The sequence below is a fragment of the Paramormyrops kingsleyae genome, unplaced genomic scaffold, assembly GCF_048594095.1.
Source record: "Paramormyrops kingsleyae isolate MSU_618 unplaced genomic scaffold, PKINGS_0.4 ups38, whole genome shotgun sequence".
NCBI classification, from domain to species: Eukaryota; Metazoa; Chordata; class Actinopteri; order Osteoglossiformes; family Mormyridae; genus Paramormyrops; species Paramormyrops kingsleyae.
Window position 1 is genome coordinate 372405 of NW_027325976.1, and position 18175 is coordinate 390579.

The 18175-nt window shown below is 42.9% G+C and overlaps 1 protein-coding gene and 1 long non-coding RNA gene across 2 annotated transcripts; one reads left to right on the forward strand and one right to left on the reverse strand.

Annotated features, from left to right (window-relative positions):
- Positions 1 to 6036: 6036 nt before the first annotated feature.
- LOC140586309 (uncharacterized) lies at positions 6037 to 8626 on the reverse strand. The gene is made up of 3 exons (XR_011988166.1): positions 6798 to 8626; positions 6507 to 6593; positions 6037 to 6408 (listed from the first exon to the last, which is right to left on the reverse strand). It is a non-coding gene; the product is annotated as an uncharacterized lncRNA (long non-coding RNA).
- Positions 8627 to 10535: 1909 nt separating this feature from the next.
- On the forward strand, positions 10536 to 13041 carry LOC140586312 (serine/threonine-protein kinase PLK3-like). The gene is made up of 9 exons (XM_072708117.1): positions 10536 to 10633; positions 11154 to 11252; positions 11346 to 11462; positions 11553 to 11682; positions 11849 to 11936; positions 12035 to 12130; positions 12260 to 12455; positions 12551 to 12677; positions 12769 to 13041. The coding sequence occupies exons 1-9, from the start codon at positions 10541 to 10543 to the stop codon at positions 12891 to 12893; spliced, it is 1071 nt and encodes a 356-aa protein (XP_072564218.1). The 5' UTR covers positions 10536 to 10540; the 3' UTR covers positions 12894 to 13041.
- The last annotated feature ends 5134 nt before the right edge of the window (positions 13042 to 18175 follow it).

Genomic DNA, 18175 nt, shown 5'->3' on the forward strand with positions numbered 1-18175 from the left:
CCGTCACCTGGCTGGGGTACACCTTGGAGGGCTGCCTGTCCATCACATGGCTGGGGTACACCCTGGGGGGTGCCTGTCCGTCACCTGGCTGGGGTACACCTTGGAGGGCTGCCTGTCCATCACATGGCTGGGGTACACCCTGGAGGGCTGCCTGTCCATCACGTGGCTGGGGTACACCCTGGAGGAGTGCCTGTCCATCACGTGGCCGGGGTACACCCTGGGGGGTGCCTGTCCATCACGTGGCCGGGGTACACCCTGGAGGAGTGTCTGTCCGTCACGTGGCTGCGGTACACCCTGGAGGGCTGCCTGTCCGTCACGTGGCTGCGGTACACCCTGGAGGGCTGCCTGTCCGTCACGTGGCTGCGGTACACCCTGGAGGGCTGCCTGTCCGTCACGTGGCCGGGGTACACCCTGGAGGGCTGCCTGTCCGTCACGTGGCCGGGGTACACCCTGGCGGAGTGCCTGTCCGTCACGTGGCCGGGTTACACCCTGGCGGAGTGCCTGTCCGTCACGTGGCCGGGTTACACCCTGGAGGGCTGCCTGTCCATCACCGATAAAAAAACAAATCCTACTGCCAGTGATATTTTCGATCATCTTGGAGCCCCCAACACAAACTGAGATGATCCAGTGACTTTGGCCTGGAGGACGCTGCTGCACCTAAATAAAATGGTGCTTGAAAGTTTGTGAACCCCATAGAATTGTCTACATTTCTGCATAAATGTGACCTGAAACATCATCAGATTTTCACACAAGTCCTCAAAGTAGATGAAGAGAAACTAGTGAAATAAATGATTAAAAAATATTGCATTTGGTCAATTATTTATTGGGGAAAATGATCTAATACATTACATATCTGTCAATGGCAAAAGTATGTGAATCTTTCATTTCAGTATCTGGCCTGATCCCCTTTTGCAGCAACAATTAACTACAACTAAACATTTCAGAGACGCTCTCACCCAGTCATTCAGCCATTACAATTTGGCCCTTGTTGAAGTAGCTCTGATCCGTATGGTTGCCCATTTTTCCTGCCTCCAACACATCAACTTCAAGAACTGACTGTTCAATTGCCTAATATACCTGGTGTCATTGTAATGTAATAATTAATGTGATAATCAATGAGATAATCAATGTTATTCACTACACCTGACAGTGGCTTTAATGTTATGTCTAGTCTTTGTGACTAGAGGAGAGGAAGGTCTGAGGATCCCGGCCAGAGATGACGGATGGGTAACTTTGGACGACCACAAAGTGGGAAATTCTCACAGCACCAATCATACATGTGTATTATATAAATATATCAATATTTATGTCTATTTAAGCACAAACAGATGTTCTGCTATTGTTAATTATAACTGGTTGTATCTGAAGCTTGTGATGGGTTGGAAATCTGTCCTAGGATCCAGATGGACCACATGACTGGCTAGCCCAGGGGTGGGCAATCTTATCTGCAAAGGGCCAGTGTGTATGCAGGGATAACCTGTAGGTCAGCTGATCAAATCCAGGTGTGAGGACTCTACAGCCAATCAGTCCTCTAATTAGTAATCTAGTTAGGGAGTTGCAGCAAAAACCCACATACACACCGGCCCTTTGCAGATAAGATTGTCCACCCCTGGCCTAACCTGTTGGCCACACCAATACCTCCTCCAACAGCAAGCCAACCTTCCTAACTGGTCTCCCCTCCAAGTGTTATCCAGGCCCAAGCCTACTTAGCTCCAGGTGGATGACCTAGTCTGAATTACAGGTGGTATGACTGTGTGAGGGAATGGGGTGTCAGTGTGCTCTGTGATGGGTTGCTGCCCTATGCTATGTAATTCCTTGCCTTGTATCCATAGACTTTGGACCCTCAGTAACTCTGGAGAGGACAAGTGGTTACAGAAAATGGATGGATGCATATTAACTGATTTTTAGACAATGGCACGTGTATTATTTTGTACAAAGCATGAAAAAATTGTTAAAATTATGTAATTGTTATTTATACCTTTTAATTAGTGCTGTCAAACGATAAAATTTTTTAATCAGATTAATCACAGGGTTGCTGTGGATTAATTTCGATTAATCACGATTAAATAGCATTCATTTTTAATCTATATTAATCGCATTTCATTTTGTATGAGCAAACACACTCAAGAAAAAAGGGAATATATATATACACTTAACATGTTTATTGAACATCTTGAACACGAGTCAGATGCACTCCATCTGCCACAGAGGTGCAATACCATGGACCCATATCAAAAAGCAAGATTTTTTGCTTAGCCGGATAACTTGTCAGATTTAAGGTACCTCAGTTTAAATGGTCTTTATCTTCGTTCACCTAGCCTGAACTACCGTAAATCCGACAAATAATCCGACTAATCATGAAATGCAATTCTAGCCCGGTTAATTGCCACTGTCAGCAATATCAGCTGATAACACATTACACACAGTGTTTTACATATAAAACTCTGTAGCAACACGTCCACAGATAAGTTGGACGGTATAGTGTGTGCGACCGATTTAATGAGCCACAAAAAAGTAGTGCTTAAACAGTATATACTGTAACTACAACTTTCCCTTCTGTTCATAAAGGGTGCAGCCATCTTGGATTCTGAACTTGGGATCCTTTGTGCCGCTCCGAGATATTTCTCGGATCTCAGAGAAGCGGGAGTGCGCATGTTGTCACTTCTGGCTTCAAAACTCGAAATACGACTCGAAATACGAGTTCCGAGGGCAAACGGAACGCACCGAAACTGCCCGAAATGGGTTGACAGAGACATTTCAGGGATTTTGAGTCATTCTGCTCTGCAGATGGATTAATCACGATGATGGATTAATTTGCGTTAACCCGTTAATTTTGACAGCCCTACTTTTAATTAAAAAATATTTATAGCATATTTCTTGAGGAGGAAACACTGTTTTGACACAGGAGAACATGCAAACTCCACAGACATGGAGCTGAGGAATCCTGGCCCTCTATCTGTTTTTTGTGGAAGGGTGCCAACAAATCTGATGGTTTGATCAGAAACTGATGTACCTTGTCCTTGGAGCTCAGCTTGAATGGTTTTGGATGGTTTCCTTGACTCTTTTTCTACCATCCACACCATCCTTCTGATCAACCTGGGGTTGCATTTCCTCTTGCGTCCACGTCCTGGGACATGGCTATAACTACTTATGAAAAGGCATAATACATTACAGCCATATTTATTATGCATCATGGATGCTTTTTGCTCTCATCTACAATGCACTATAGATACATTTATAATGCATTACAAAGCATCCTTCATTCTTATACTGACCATTATAATGCATTATGACAGAATCTATAATACGTTTACAGCGTGGAAATTGGAATGAAAAATCTGACAATTTCTCACTAGCAGTGACGCACGTCACTCTCTTTTATTAACTCACAACTGCACATATAGCAAAGAACGGAATTATCTTACCAGAACAATCCCACCATGTGAAGATGAGCACTAATTCCAATAGGTCAATCACGACCCAGGTTAAGGCATAGATAGCCAATTACAGATTAGATATCAAGTATTCATGAACAACATAGACTTGATAGAATGGTGAATTATGCTCAATAAACCAAACCTTAAACTGTAAAGTCGCTACAATACACATTTTAAGTGTTGCCTTTTTATCTTCCAGATTTCGAACCTCACTTTTCCTATCTATATCCCTAGGACACCAGTGAGGGAGGAGCTTCTCTGCTCATCTGCATAGGCTCTGCCTGCTGCCAATCATCTGTCTATGCAGCCTATTGGCTACTGCATCATCCACTGCACTATTAATGGAGTCGGATTGGGAGCGTAACACACCACACTGACTGCTGCCGGGCCAGAGGAGGATCGGCTGCCCCTCTGAGTTTGCTTCTGTAGTCTCTAGCGCCACCATCTGGCAGACTGGGTTTCCCTTAACATGGTGAGCTGAGGGTCTGTATAGAAATGGATCATCCAGTTTTGATTCGGATTGGTGATTGTTAGGCCTGTGTAATGGCTGCTTGATTTTGATTGGCTGATGGTGGCCGGGGTTTTATGATATATGACTGCACATGGCTGACCTCAGGCTTGGTCACAGAATATATGTGCCGAATTTCACTTCTATTGGCCAAGGAGGTCAAGAGATGTATGTAGTTTTTAGTTTTAGCGCCGCCAATTGATGAAATGCTTCCCCAGAATGGCCTTTTGCATTCCAAATTTGGTGAAAATTGGCTAAGTCATCATGAGTGATAGCTGTCTGATGAAAACTGGTCAGATTATGGTACAGTTTGTGTGTAGCTATTGGCTTTGCGGTAGACAAATGTCAAAGGTTTTTTTGCTAATTAGTGATCAGCTCAGAGGTCTGATTGGTCAGAAACCACGTGTCTGGATTGGTCAGAAAACCTAGGACTAGTTTGCAAAAGTAGGTTTTGAAAATTATGCAAATTAGCCAAAAAAAAAATTCAAGGCAGAGCTAAAAAGTGTGATTCAGATGTTGGTAGGGCATGGCCCACTGTATCTGAGGAAAAAAGAATCTTTTAGTTTTTAGTTGTAGCGCCGCTGATTGATGAAATGCTTCCCCAGAATGGCCTTTGGTGAAAAGAATAAGTTACATTACCCCACTTTTAGGGGCGATTTAATGAACAGGCTTGTCTAGGCTGCAGCCCAGGGGCCCAGATGGCCGCCAGAATGGCAGATGCCGTCTTTGCTGAATGTCAGTGCTACAGTGTGACCTAAAGTCCAGCCCTCCACTCCTGGGCCTCAACGCCTTCCTTTGTATTTTCAGGTGGTTGTTGTCCCGCTAGCAACTTAAATCCAATTGAAAATCGGTGGGGTGACCTGAAGAGGGCTGTGCACAAGAGATGACCTCGCAATCTGACAGATTTGGAGCGCTTATGCGAGGAAGAAAGGGCTAATATTGGCAACTGAAGATGTGTCATGCTGATAGACTCCTGCCCAATAAGACTGCAATTAAATCTAAAGGTGCTTTGAAAAAGTATCAGTTTAAGGATGTGCACACTTATGCAACCAGCTTATTGTATCTTTTTTTTTTTTTTTTTAATATTTGTTTGTTTTTCAATTGAATTGTACAGGTTATAAGGTTACATTAAAGGTGGGCAAGTTTTGAAATTATTTATCATGATGTCATTTTTTACATCACAATAACCTGGAATTTTAAGGGGTGTGTGCACTTTTAAACAGGGTTTAATTACAGGTAATACAATGACCAGACTGGAGAAACAAACTGAAACGCGGACTAAATACAGAGGACTAATGACAACAACCAGAAACAGCTCATCAGAGGGGGATTCCACACGGGGTTAACGAGGGGGCGTGGCACACGGAAGGTGCGGACGATTGGGGCAGGACACATTCTATTTTTTTAACTTTACACATTGTTTGGATGCATTTATTTTCTTACTTTACAAACTACTGTTTTGATAAATGTGTTTAGTACAGTATATGCTCTTCTTGTTTTATCCGGTTCATTTTGTGTTTAAATGCTTAAAAAAAAAAACATATTTAGGTGTAATTTTTTGGGGCCGGGAACCAATTAATTGGTTTTCCATTATTTCTTATGGGGGGAAAATTCGATCACAACTCGAACTTCTTAGGATTCGATCTAGAGTTCTGAACGGATTAAATTCCAGTTTTGAGGTACCACTGTATTATTTTTATCTTATCTTGTTGATTTGTGTCCTGTGGTATTTTATTGTATTAATACTCGCTGTATATTAACTATAAACACTGCATAGTACCTACTGACTTGTTTCCTATACTTCTACAGCACTTTGGTCCACGGAAGTTGTTTTAAATGTGCTTTATAAATAAATTGATTGATTGATATACCAAAACATTTCTAATTGCAACAATTTTCTGGGAGAAATGGTGCATTTCCTGGAAAAAGTCCAGGGATGCCGTTAATTTCGGCCATGACTGTATTTGTATCATTCATTCAACATTTGTTAGCTGTAACTGTCTTTTTCATATGCCCACCAACCAAAGAATTGTTGTTTTGTAAATTAAACGGTTTAAATGAAAAACCCGAGTCAGCCACCATTAACTTTCAATACTCTTTAATCAGTTACATGCATGCAAAGCAATATAAGTGCAACTGAAATTTGACTACTGTTTTAAAAACATATAAGCTGAAGATAATGAAGTATAAAATGTAGCAGAACCTTAAATGATTTGGATGATGACACAAAATAATGTTATATGAGAATTACAGCAGAAGGTGAAATGCAATAAAATTCATTCTTTTTTCATTTTGCCAGGCAGAGAGGAGGCGTTACTGCTGATCCAGCTTCTTCTTGACCTGCTAAACGCAGTAACTGCTGGGATTGACACAAATTTCACTGCCAATATTGGTGTACAGTCCAAAAGTTGAAAAAAACACATGGATCTGCTTCTCACTTGTTAAAATCATTTGTATCGATCCCTGAAGTAAAAAACATATTATAGACATTATGCACACAAGACTTTAAGTCTCAAAACAGTAATAGGTCAAAACAATATATGAAAAGAGTAAATATTTACATAATTCCAGGTATAGGGCATTTCACAATGGCCTCTTCATATCCAGGTTTCAGGGCCATCCCGGAAAGTATGTAAGACAGCACTCATCTGGACAGACATGAAGAACAGAAAATGTATATACAGTCTATATACAAAATATATACAGCCACTCTGAATATGTACATTAGAAATGCAGTGAAAACTAGTCAGACCTGGACTCATGTCACAATTGGGTCCATAATCTTAATGAATCATTAAAATTTAAGATGCCGACTAAGTCCTGATAAAAGCTGTGAGATGCTGCAGACTTACTTTGAGCCAACGGCACTGTCATCAGGAGGAAGAAGGCAGAGATCTGATGGGGCTTCATGATTCCACTGGACGTTTGTGAAGATCAGCCTCACTTCTGCAGCTAAACTGAGGCCAGCAGAGTCTAACCACGTCCTTTTAGAGGGGTTGTGTGTCGAGGTGGAGAGGATGGGGTGGATGAAAAAAGTATTTACCACTTAATGCACCTAAAATAGACTGACCACAGATGAGAAGGTGGGGCTGAATTTTCTGGGACTGATGTCACATGCATTCTGAGCATTTCCTGTACAGAACAGCAGATATTAACATTGGCTGCATTGCATGTTTGCTATTGACTGTTTTCCAAACCACATAGAGCCACCTGGCTGAGTATGTGGTAACTACCCTTCTAACTAAGGTGTTGGAAGATGAATGGATGTAGGCCTACATATGGTATATGTAAGAAAAGCAATGGCCCCCTCTCCTGGTAAGTCCTGATATAAACACACAAGTGGCTACTCAAATTATTTTTGCATATGAAAAATAGTGCTCAAATTTCACATATGCTCTGGGCTATAAGAAATGGAAGATATAGTGAATATAGTATAGTGAATTGTTCTGTAAACAGGGAAATCCACTTGTATAACCTTGTTCTCAAATGAAAGCGTTCTGAAGGGGGAAAAGGCCATATTCCATATTTTATTCATGAAATAAATAATAGTTGTATATAGTATAATGTACATAAAATTGTATAAAATATATACTATCGTGTAAAGATTTATGTAGCCACCTTAACTCCTCATCATCAGACATCATGTTTTATCGCTGTGGTTAAAAACATGTTAGCTAAGCAATGCTCATCTTTTTTGTTCAAGTGATTCTCTTTATGAGGTGTGTGTGACAAGCAGAAAAATGTTACGTGTCCCTCCGCTTTGTGATTTTGTTGATTACGAGAAAGATCTCGGTGTGTATGTTGATGGTTCCATGTCCCACTCTCGCCAGTGTGGGGTAGCAATAAAAAAGGCCAATCGGATGTTGGGTTACATCTCTAGGTCTGTGGAGTTTAAGTCAAGGGAAGTGATGCTACGATTATACAATTCCTTGGTAAGATCCCACCTAGAATATCGTGTGCAGATTTGGTCACCATACCTTAAAAAGGACACTGCTGCCTTGGAAAGGGTGTAACGAAGGGCTACAAGAATGATTCCTGGTCTTAGAGGAATGTCTTATGAGGAGAGGTTAGCTGAGCTGAATTTGTTTAACCTGGAGAAAAGAGACTAAGGGGGGACATGATCCAGGTCTAGATTCTAACGGGTCTGCATGCTGTTCAGCCAAATGGCTATTTCAATATTAATTTAAATATTAGAGCTCGTGGCCATAAGTGGAAATTAGCGGGAGAACATTTTAAAATAGATTTGAGAAAACACTTCTTTACACAGTATGTAGTTAGAGTATGGAATAGTCTTCCTGTTAGTTAGCGATGGGATGGCAGGAGACCAGGCAGGAGCTCTCAGCTCCGCAGATGCGATGAATGCCAAGGGGACACCAGGCAAGCAGGGCATGGCTGGGGCACCTGGAGGCAGGTCGGATGCAGCTGGGGCACCTTGTGGTTAGCAGGATACAGCAAGGGCCCTTGCAGGCGAGCAGGACGCGGTCGGGGACATGCTGTAATGCTTTATTAATTCTTATACCAACCAGAAAACAAGACGACAATTCATAAGGTCAATTGTCGTCTATAGCCGCCCCATCCATTCTTTGTTGCCACCTAGTGCTGCTGTTTCAATTTTGGGCCAATTTGTCTCAAAATGAAACCAGGTCAAGATCTTTTCTGTGAGGCAGCACCCAGGAAAAGCACTGGCACACCCTGCCCTGGAAGGAGCAATGCAGGATGGGGCTCCAACCTATCACCAAGGACACACAGTCACTCACTCACTATGGGCTGTTTGGTAACTCTGAATAACTTCACATGTTTTTGGACTGTGAAACCTGGAAGAAGCCCCATGATGACACAGGGACAACATGCAAACTCCACACACAAATCAATAGAATGCACAGCTTGCGGAATTACATTTTAGTAAAACAAGCTGCAAAGAAACATTAAATACATCCTTCGCTGCATGCCACAAAGGGAAATTGTCGGTCTACGTTATTGTAACTAACTGTAATTTCCAGAGTTCAACGATGTCCGTGTTTGCGACTTGCTTATCATAGGAATCGCATATATATATATATATTTAATCACCTTTCTTTTTTTATTAATCGTATATTAAATATATTACGCCAGCACAATAAGAGTGCGATTACTAAATTAAATTATAAATATACTTAACTAAATGCAACTTAGATTCCCCTTTATAAAATAATATCGTGGCAATAGCTACATTGGCTAATTGCCGGCTTCCTCTCCGCGCAGCGCTCCGCGCGCCATTTGCAGCCGCTGCGCGTGGTGTTTCTTTCCTTCCCTTGGGTTTGGGTACCTGACAGTAAAAGCGTGTCGGATGGCTGATTTAATATTCTCATGAAAACTAGAGGTGTATATTGTGAGTTATTGAAACTGATTTTTTTTTTGGTCTAACTAATGCCAGTGGGTGTGTTTGCAGAAACGTTTTATGTAATACCTGTGATTTCTTGGAGGGGAAAAAAGTTATTTCATGTTTTCGTTCGAATTTCCGATGCGTTACGTAATTATGTAACGTACCTTGTTCCGTTGCCTAGTTACTGGACGCCACTTCGTCGGTTTCTGTCTTACTGCAACATGGCTTGTCCTCAGCGGAGACACGAAGTTCCTGAGATCATCTTTGATCACAGAAATGAGCGATTTTACCGCAGACTCGAACTGTTGGGAGAAGTATGTACTATAAAGATACCGTAGATAATTAAGTTACAATTTGTCTTGTAGAGTAGAGGTCTGCAACGGGGTGGGACGCCCGCGGGACTCGCGGGACGCGGCGCGGGTCTACATTTGAGAGTTTCTTGTGCCAGAGCGGGATGAAAAATCAGTCCTGCGCAGACCTCTAGTTGAAATAAACGCAGAGCCGCGCCACAAATTTCAGTGTTTCCCTATATTTCTCTCATTTTGACTGTGAAATGTTTCTATTGAGACTGTTTAGATATTTTTTAATCCAGGTCTGTAGCCTAGTTAGATAAAAAAAAAATTGGTACCTTATTTAATTTTTATAAGCCAAGATATTATAGCGTTTAAAATGTGTCCGTGCTTGCGACTTGCTTATCATAAGAATCGTGTATATATGTATATATTTTTCACCTTTCCTTTTTTGTTATTAATCGTATACTAAGTATATTACGCCAGCACAATACGAGTGCGATTACTAAATTAAATTATAAATATACTTAACTAAATGCAACTTAGATTCCCCTTTATAAAATAATACCATGGCAATAGCTACATTGGCTAATTCCCGGCTTCCTCTCCGCGCGCCATTTGCAGCCGCTGCGCATGGTGTTTTTCCCTCCCTTGGGTTTGAGTACCTGACAGTAAAAGCGTGTCGGATGGCTGATTTAATTTTCTCATGAAAACTAGAGGTGTATATTGTGAGTTATTGAAACTGATTTTTTTTTTGGTCGAACTAATGCCAATGGGTGTGTTTGCGGAAACGTTTTATTTAATACCTGTGATTTTATGAAGGGAAAAAAAGTTTTTTCATGTTTTCGTTCGAATTTCCGATGCGTTACGTAAGTATGGAACGTACCTTGTTCCGTTGCCTAGTTACTGGACGCCACTTCGTCGGTTTCTGTCTTACTGCAACATGGCTTGTCCTCAGCGGAGACACGAAGTTCCTGAGATCATCTTTGATCACAGAAATGAGCGATTTTACCGCAGACTCGAACTGTTGGGAGAAGTATGTACTATAAAGATACCGTAGATAATTAAGTTACAATTTGTCTTGTAGAGTAGAGGTCTGCAACGGGGTGGGACGCCCGCGGAACTCGCGGGACGCGGCGCGGGTCTACATTTGACAGTTTCTTGTGCCGGAGCGGGATGAAAAATCAGTCCTGCGCAGACCTCTAGTTGAAATAAACGCAGAGCCGCGCCACAAATTTCAATGTTTCCCTATATTTCTCTCATTTTGACTGTGAAATGTTTCTATTGAGACTGTTTAAATATTTTTTAATTCAGGTCTGTAGCCTCGTTAGATAAATAAATTTGATACCTTATTTAATTTTTATAAGCCAAGATATTATAGCATTTAAAATGTGTCTGGTATTTTTGGCACCAGCCTTGCTTGCGGGATTCAGCAGGTGGGAGCTGGACAAACCATAACAGATGCGGGCGGGAGCGGGTCGAAATATTACACATTTCTGCGGGATCAGGATGAAAAATCAGTCCCGCGCTGACCTCTACTGTACCTGTGTTTTTAGGGAGGTTTTGCCCAATGCTTCAAGATGATGGACATTTTCACTGGAGAGATTTTTGCAGTGAAGGTGATTCCGATAAAGCACTCTGATGGAATAAAAGAGGTATGTGGTCTGAATCCTGCTTGAAGTCAGCCCCCTCCATAGTTAAATTGCATTTCCCTTATGCTCATTGTGGTAACACGTCTGACATTTCAGAGTCTCCGAGAAGTGGTGCTGCTGAAGCTGCTGCAACACCAGCATGTTGTTAACTTCTCCCATCATGTAGAAGATGACAAATTCTTGTATATCTTCATGGAGCTGTGCAGTAGGGGGGTGAGCCCAGCTGTTTCTGGCCTTTGCAGACAGTTTGTTAAGGTTAAGACTCTATGTCGACTCACGCCATCCTTTCTGTTCCCATTCTAGTCAATGCTAGACCTCCTTCAGGAACGAGAAATCCTGAGCAAGCCAGAAGTGCGATATTACTTGAGACAGCTCATTGGGGCCTTACGACACATCCATGGCAAAGGCATTGTCCACAGGGACCTCAAATTAGGTATGTGTGCCTGCACACGTGATTTGTTTAATTCTTCACATGTTAGTGTTGGCATTTTACATGGCATTTCCTGTGTGGTTTATATGATTGCTGCCTGCTGTTGTATTCTGCAACTGTTTAATGTCTGGTGTTATTAGGTGAAATATTTGAGTCATTGGTCTTTCAGAGAACTTATTATTAACGGAGGCCTTGGGATTAAAAGTGGCCGACTTTGGACTGGCCACCAAGCTGGAGCCACTGGAAAGCAGGCAGAAGTGGGTTCTTTTTCTTAGATTCTCCAGCAAATCTTTCAAATTGCTCATGCAGCAGGCTGAAGCACATGTATACTGTTTTCCTTTTGTGTGTGTTGTAGACGCTTTTGTGGGACGAGAGAGTATGCGGCTCCTGAAGTGTGGAAGAGGGAGGGACACGGGCCAGAGTCAGATGTCTGGGCGCTGGGGTGTATCATGTATGTATACCTTCTCAATCGTCCTCACAGTCAGAGCCAGAGTCAAGAATGATATCTGAAATGCACCAATGCAGAATGTTGTTAGATGCAAATGAAGCTCGAATGCCGTTGCTGACTTTCTCGATACAGGTATACGATGCTTGTTGGTGCATACCCCTTTGATGGCGACGCTGAAGAAATCAAGCAGCGTGTCACTAAAGTAGAGTACACTCTACCAAAGTCCCTCTCCTCATCAGCCAAGAAACTGATTTCTTGGATCCTGCAAAAGAATCCACAGGATCGGCCCACATTGGAGCAAATCCTGAACCATAAGTTCTTCACTAAGGTACATGCAAACTGCTGGTCTGCTGAGTTCAATAGTATTCATGCGTCCTGAGGAATTGCTTTGCTCAACTGAAACATCTTAAACTACAACCCTAGGGCTTCACTCCGGAGGAAATTCCATCAAACAGCTACCACAAGGTGCCAAGATTCAGAGCAGTGAAACGCGTAAAGCACTTCGTCGTCAGGCTGTTCCGGCGCATATTTGGACAAAGGAGACCCAAAGGTAAGTAAGCTCCTTCAACACAAACCTTGCTAGTCCAGTATCTCTCAGTTCATCAGGCTCAGATACCTGGTTTTCCCATGTTTTCTTGCAGATATGCCCCAAATGAAAACCAGCAGAGAGAACAGCGGCCCTTTCATCTACAGCAGGGGTGTACTAACTTTTTTTAGTGAGGGCCACATAGGGAAAAATATTCCGAGGGCTGGGCCAACTTGCTAGATCAGCTATGTATGGGCTCATCTCTTTTGTATCTTTTGTTCAATCAATCAAATCTGGTTAATAAATGATAATTATGCTTAATAATTTAATGTGTTTATATCATGCTATATCATGTTTATTTTATATCATAAAATTTAAATGTTCATTTGTCCTGGCTGTCATATGTGTCTTAAATAAATCAGTGTGATTTTTTTACTGTGATTATTGTCTATTGGCTTTTTATTCTTAACCCAGAGGGATTTTAATATTTATTATTGTCTATTTATTATTGTTTGTCTGGTGTGTGTGTGTGTGTGTGTGTGTGTACGGTAACGTGGTTTATGAAAACACTTATAGAGCCAATCATAGCGCATTCTTCAGTTACATATGTGTATAAAACCTAACTATGTATGGTCCAACCTCCAGTAGAGTTAACAGGAGTCCCATGTTCAGTAAAAGAACGGAAATACTGGAAAGCATCTGACTGGGGATCTCTGATTATATGCATTACCAGTGTTGTATGGTGTTCTTCCCACAAAATACTGGAACCACCTCTTCCTTCTTGTTTTTGGAATTTATACTCTGCTTTAGGAAAAGGTTAAACTGTAGCTGTATGCCTTTCCATCCATCTTCTAAACCAGCATGCCCTCTATTAAAGGTCAGCAAATGGCCAGATCCAGCCCATCTAGAAACTTATTTGCCCCCCAGAACAAGGTTTCCCTTTTTACTTTTCATTACAAAAAGTTTTGGTATCTCACAAAAGGTCCTATTGTGTGTGTGTGGGGGGGGGGGGGGGAACGACGGAGCCTATCCCAGAGGCCATGGGCATGGGCACCCATACTTGGATATTTTGGCTTTAGTTCACTTTGGTATGTGTTTTGACTGGGGCGGAGACCAGAAGAAACACCATGATGACGCAGGAAGAACACAGGACCTCCACACAAGTGGAGCTGAGGAAGAGGCTCAAACCCTGGACCCGCACCACCACACCTCCCCCGATGGCGTATACAGGCTATCGGTGAGAAATGAATGCAAATCCGGATGAAAATAAAACGGTGAGATGTTGCATAAGCTTGTGGAAACAATGCCATAATAAATGTGCACCAGAATCACAGCTAAAGGAGGTCCAATGAAAAATTCAAATGGCAACTTTTTTTTTGGCCGGGCAGAGTCACTCTATTCTTTGAGGTTCTCGCTGATGCGGTTGATGTTCTTCCTGTGGTTGTCTTTGGGGCTGAGTGTCCCGGAGGCCTGCTTACGGGCAAAGCTGCGCATGGTGCACACAGGGGTACAGTCAAAGGGTACGCGTGCTACTCGGAGTAGGGATGTCCCGATCCGATATTGATATCGGAAATAGGTCCGATATCAGCCCAAAAAAACTCTATCGGATTATATCGGACTGCGTTAATAATCTCCGATATAAGCAGTCCGTTCCGCTCTAAACTCCGTTACAGCTATTCTATCCAGCAGCGTCCAGACCCAGCGTGCAAAGCCCACGTGATCACAACACTGCTTGCTAGCGAAGTAGCAAAGAAAAAGACCGATGTCGGCCGTGTGGCAGTATTTTTCATTAAAGTCTGAAAAAGACAGTGTGGCTCAGTGCAACACTTGTCATGCACAAGTTTCCTGTGGTGGAACAGAACCGGGAAAGTTTAATACGTCCAACCTCATCGCGCATTTGAAGCAGCATTTTGCACATGATTTGCACTTTAAAAAATATATTTTTGTTTATTTAATTAAGATATTTTTTAGGGTCTTAATATTTATTCTTTAATTCTTTTTTATATATTCTTATGTAAAAGGTTCACATTTATGCAACCAATAGTTAATAAATTGGTCGTTTTTTTCCATACTTACTGTTGCTGACCTTTGTTCTCAGTTTGATCTAGCCGTTCATACATTCCACACAATGAAATGGGTAAAAGTATTCATGATTTGTGCTGATTATTGTATCGGTATCGGTTAGTACTGAAGGCTGCAATATCGGTATCGTATCGGAAGTTAAAACGTTGTATCGGGACATCCCTAACTCGGAGTACTTGTTCACCTCTACAATGACTGGTCCATCGCCCTTTTCCTCTTCCTCCTCCCTGTTGCATATCCTATAAGGGGAGAACATGAGCTTCTTGCAGTCCTGCGGCACCTCCTTGTTGAGCTTGGCCTGCTGCTGCACTATGGGCCACAGCGCCTCCCACTGGTTGCTGATGTTCTTGTCTAGCCCTGCTGGCTGCTGCCAATCCCACTCTTTTATCCATTTGTTCCTCCACCAGACGCAGATCACCAGGCAGGAGAACGACAGCATGTAAAAGAATGTGCTCAGGGCTGGTACCAGGTAGTCTTCCCAGGAGCATAGCCAATCAGAACACACTATAGCCCGTGCTGCACAGCCCATTGGCTGAAGTGGCTCACAAGAATTCCAGTTACAGTCTACAGGGAAGCAGGCTCACACTCATATAGGCAGACGAGTAAGAGTATTTGGAAACGGAATTCTCAATGTAAAATGGCTACAGACAGAACTGCTCGACTTGTTTACAAAGGTAAACAATACTACTGGACCTACAGTACACAGACATAAACAATGATCACACATTTGTTCTCCCAGTGTGTCAGTCTACTACAGGGGTCATCAACTCTGGTCCTGGAGAGCTACTATCCAGTAGGTTTTCTGTCCCACTTGGCTTCTGATGAGCCACACCTGCTCCTGGTATTTACCTGAGAACTAGTGTGGCTCATCAGAAGCCAGGTAGGATAGAAAACCTACTGGATAGTAGCCCTCCAGGACCAGAGTTGGTGAGCCCTGGCCTACTACATACATATCAAAATATTGGATCACTTATTTAACAAAGGCAGCTACAGACCATGATTCTGCCAAAGGAGAAGGCTGAATTGTGCATGAAGTCACAACTAGCTGACGCTGTGCCTCCCACAGATCCAGTTCACCTGCTAATTTGGGGAACACCTGCGTCTCAACTTTGACCTCGATAATGGCCAGCATGAGGCTGCTGTTGTGCCATTTGGACAGCAGATGGGGCTATCCCGACTGTGAGGACCCTCAGCCTGAGACCACATCGCACCCGTTGAATCGTAAGGACGGAATGGGGCTATCCTGAGGCTGAGAGGCTCAGACTACTGTTATAGGGGCAGTGAAAGCCGTGCTCCATTCTCATGGGTGAATTTGACAGCCAAGCCACAGTCGTCATATGGCCCATCTGCAAGCCTCACATGACCATGCATGTCTGTCGAGGACAAAGACTGCTGGATCTGATTATGCTTATCGCTTAAACAGGTAGTAACTCATCCACGTCATCTGCAGGTTCCTAAGGCCAGCCACTGCTGAGGTGCAGGGGTCAAAGGTCAAAAGTGTAGTACTCACTGATATGACAGTCTGGGTTAGCAAATCTCAGGGTGCATTTACAGTGGAACCAGTTCACCCCGTCCACACGGATGCCGCTGTTGTAACTGTGGGACAAAACAAAGACCTTTCTTCATAGTGCCCTCCACAGACTCAATCCTGCTAGTACACTTAGACATGGATAATGATTAATGACCTTTCACATGCTCATACCCGCCCCAACATCCAGACTTTTTCAAAAATACCCCCACTCATAAACAGACCCCATTAAAGCCTGACAGACTCCTATTAACTCAGGCACTACCCCCCCCCCCCCCCCAAGTGATTAAAGTTTACTTTGAAATATCAAAGAGAGAAATATTCAGAAATATCAGGCAGCTTGGGGTCACCATCCCACCAAAAGGAAAGGCTACTATGGGCAGGGTGGCCAGAGACGCCACTGATGAGAGCTTTACTCACCAGGGATGAGGGTTTGTGTTTGTGGGGGGAAATGGAAAACAAGATGTTACTACACCCTTCCCCGTACACAGGAAACACAAGCAGGTGGCAGGATATCGGAGCTGTGGGTCAGGATGCCGGAATACACTGACGGCAGTCAGTCCATTACAGCTCTGCTAGTGTGGGCTATGCTGACATCATCAGCGTAGCCTGGATTTCTGCTTTGCTGTTTTTGGAAGTCGCCAGTTCAAGCGCTTCAGTGATGCAACTCCAGACTAGAGTCAGACACACACGGGGCTTTCAGATGTTAATAAAGTGCAGATTCAGGTTAAAAGGGGACAGTGATGTCTCTCAGGAGCCCCAAAACCTGGACACATACAGCAGATGGGAGGGCCTACCAGGGAAGCATCTTCTGGACAAGAAGTAATGTCACCTCTGCAGCTCTTGTCTTGTGACCCCCAACCCCCCAATCTCACTACATGCCACTGCAGCTGATTGGCTGGAATCCTGCAGTAGGGTCTGGAAGGGAGCATAAGGGCTGATTTATACTTTACTCTCACAACACATACGCCTATGCATCATGGCTGCCACATGTTTTCTGTGTTCATTCCACACGTCATAGATGCATGTACACGAGATGCAATCCCACCAAAAACTGGGGTGGCATTACGGTCACCTTTTGTCACGGGATTATCTGTTTATATGCGGCAGTTAGTATTAAAGTAACATCTGATTGTTTAAGAATGAATGGCCGGTAGAGCTGTATATTTTCAGAGGCAAGAGAAAATTGAGAGCACTATTGTGTCCCTCTGTGTACAGCGTCTTCAAAATTTAATGGCAGGTTAAGATTGTAAGAAAGCGGCATTATGTGTATGAGGTACAATGAAATTCTAACTTGAAATTCTGACTTGCCTGCTTTCATAAGCAATGTTATTTTTCAAAACAGTTCCGGTATTTATAAATCTTGGTTACAAAATTCACCTAGAGCGTGGGGTTTACGTTTCGCTAGAACATTTTTATTGTTATAAGAAACAAAACTTAGCAAGCCGTGCAACTTTAATGACGCTCCTTTTCGGGATTATCTACTACATGTTTAACATTAGTGTAAAGTACACCGCCGCTACTTTTGCATGAGCTCTGCATGGCTCTTCAGGCCATTCCTCATCATTTTCATCCTTACTTGTTAAATCACTCATGAACAGACATGTTTGTGGGAAATTGCTTTATTTACAACTTTTTTCATTATAAATACTGCAATTCTTATTGCAGAAATTGATATTTTCAAGTGTCATGCAGCTGAATTACAAATTACTATGACGAAATATCTGGCCCCCTGGTGGACATGACCTTTAACCCTGCAGGTGGCAGGCGCAGCAGGAAGCGTTTTCATGCTTGTAGCAGGTACCACCATTGCTGCAGGTGGTGGCTTTTACCTGCGAGGGGGAGGAAGTCAGACGGAGCAAAAACACGCAGGCGACTGATCGGGGGGGGCAGGCAGAGTCAAACCGAGACA

Coding starts and splice junctions, on each gene's coding strand:
- LOC140586312 (XM_072708117.1), top strand. CDS start 10,541: ATGGCTTGTCCTCAGCGGAGACACGAAGTTCCTGAGATCATCTTTGAT. Junction 10,634..11,153: donor GACTCGAACTGTTGGGAGAA/GTATGTACTATA, acceptor CTGTGTTTTTAG/GGAGGTTTTGCCCAATGCTT. Junction 12,678..12,768: donor TGGACAAAGGAGACCCAAAG/GTAAGTAAGCTC, acceptor GTTTTCTTGCAG/ATATGCCCCAAATGAAAACC.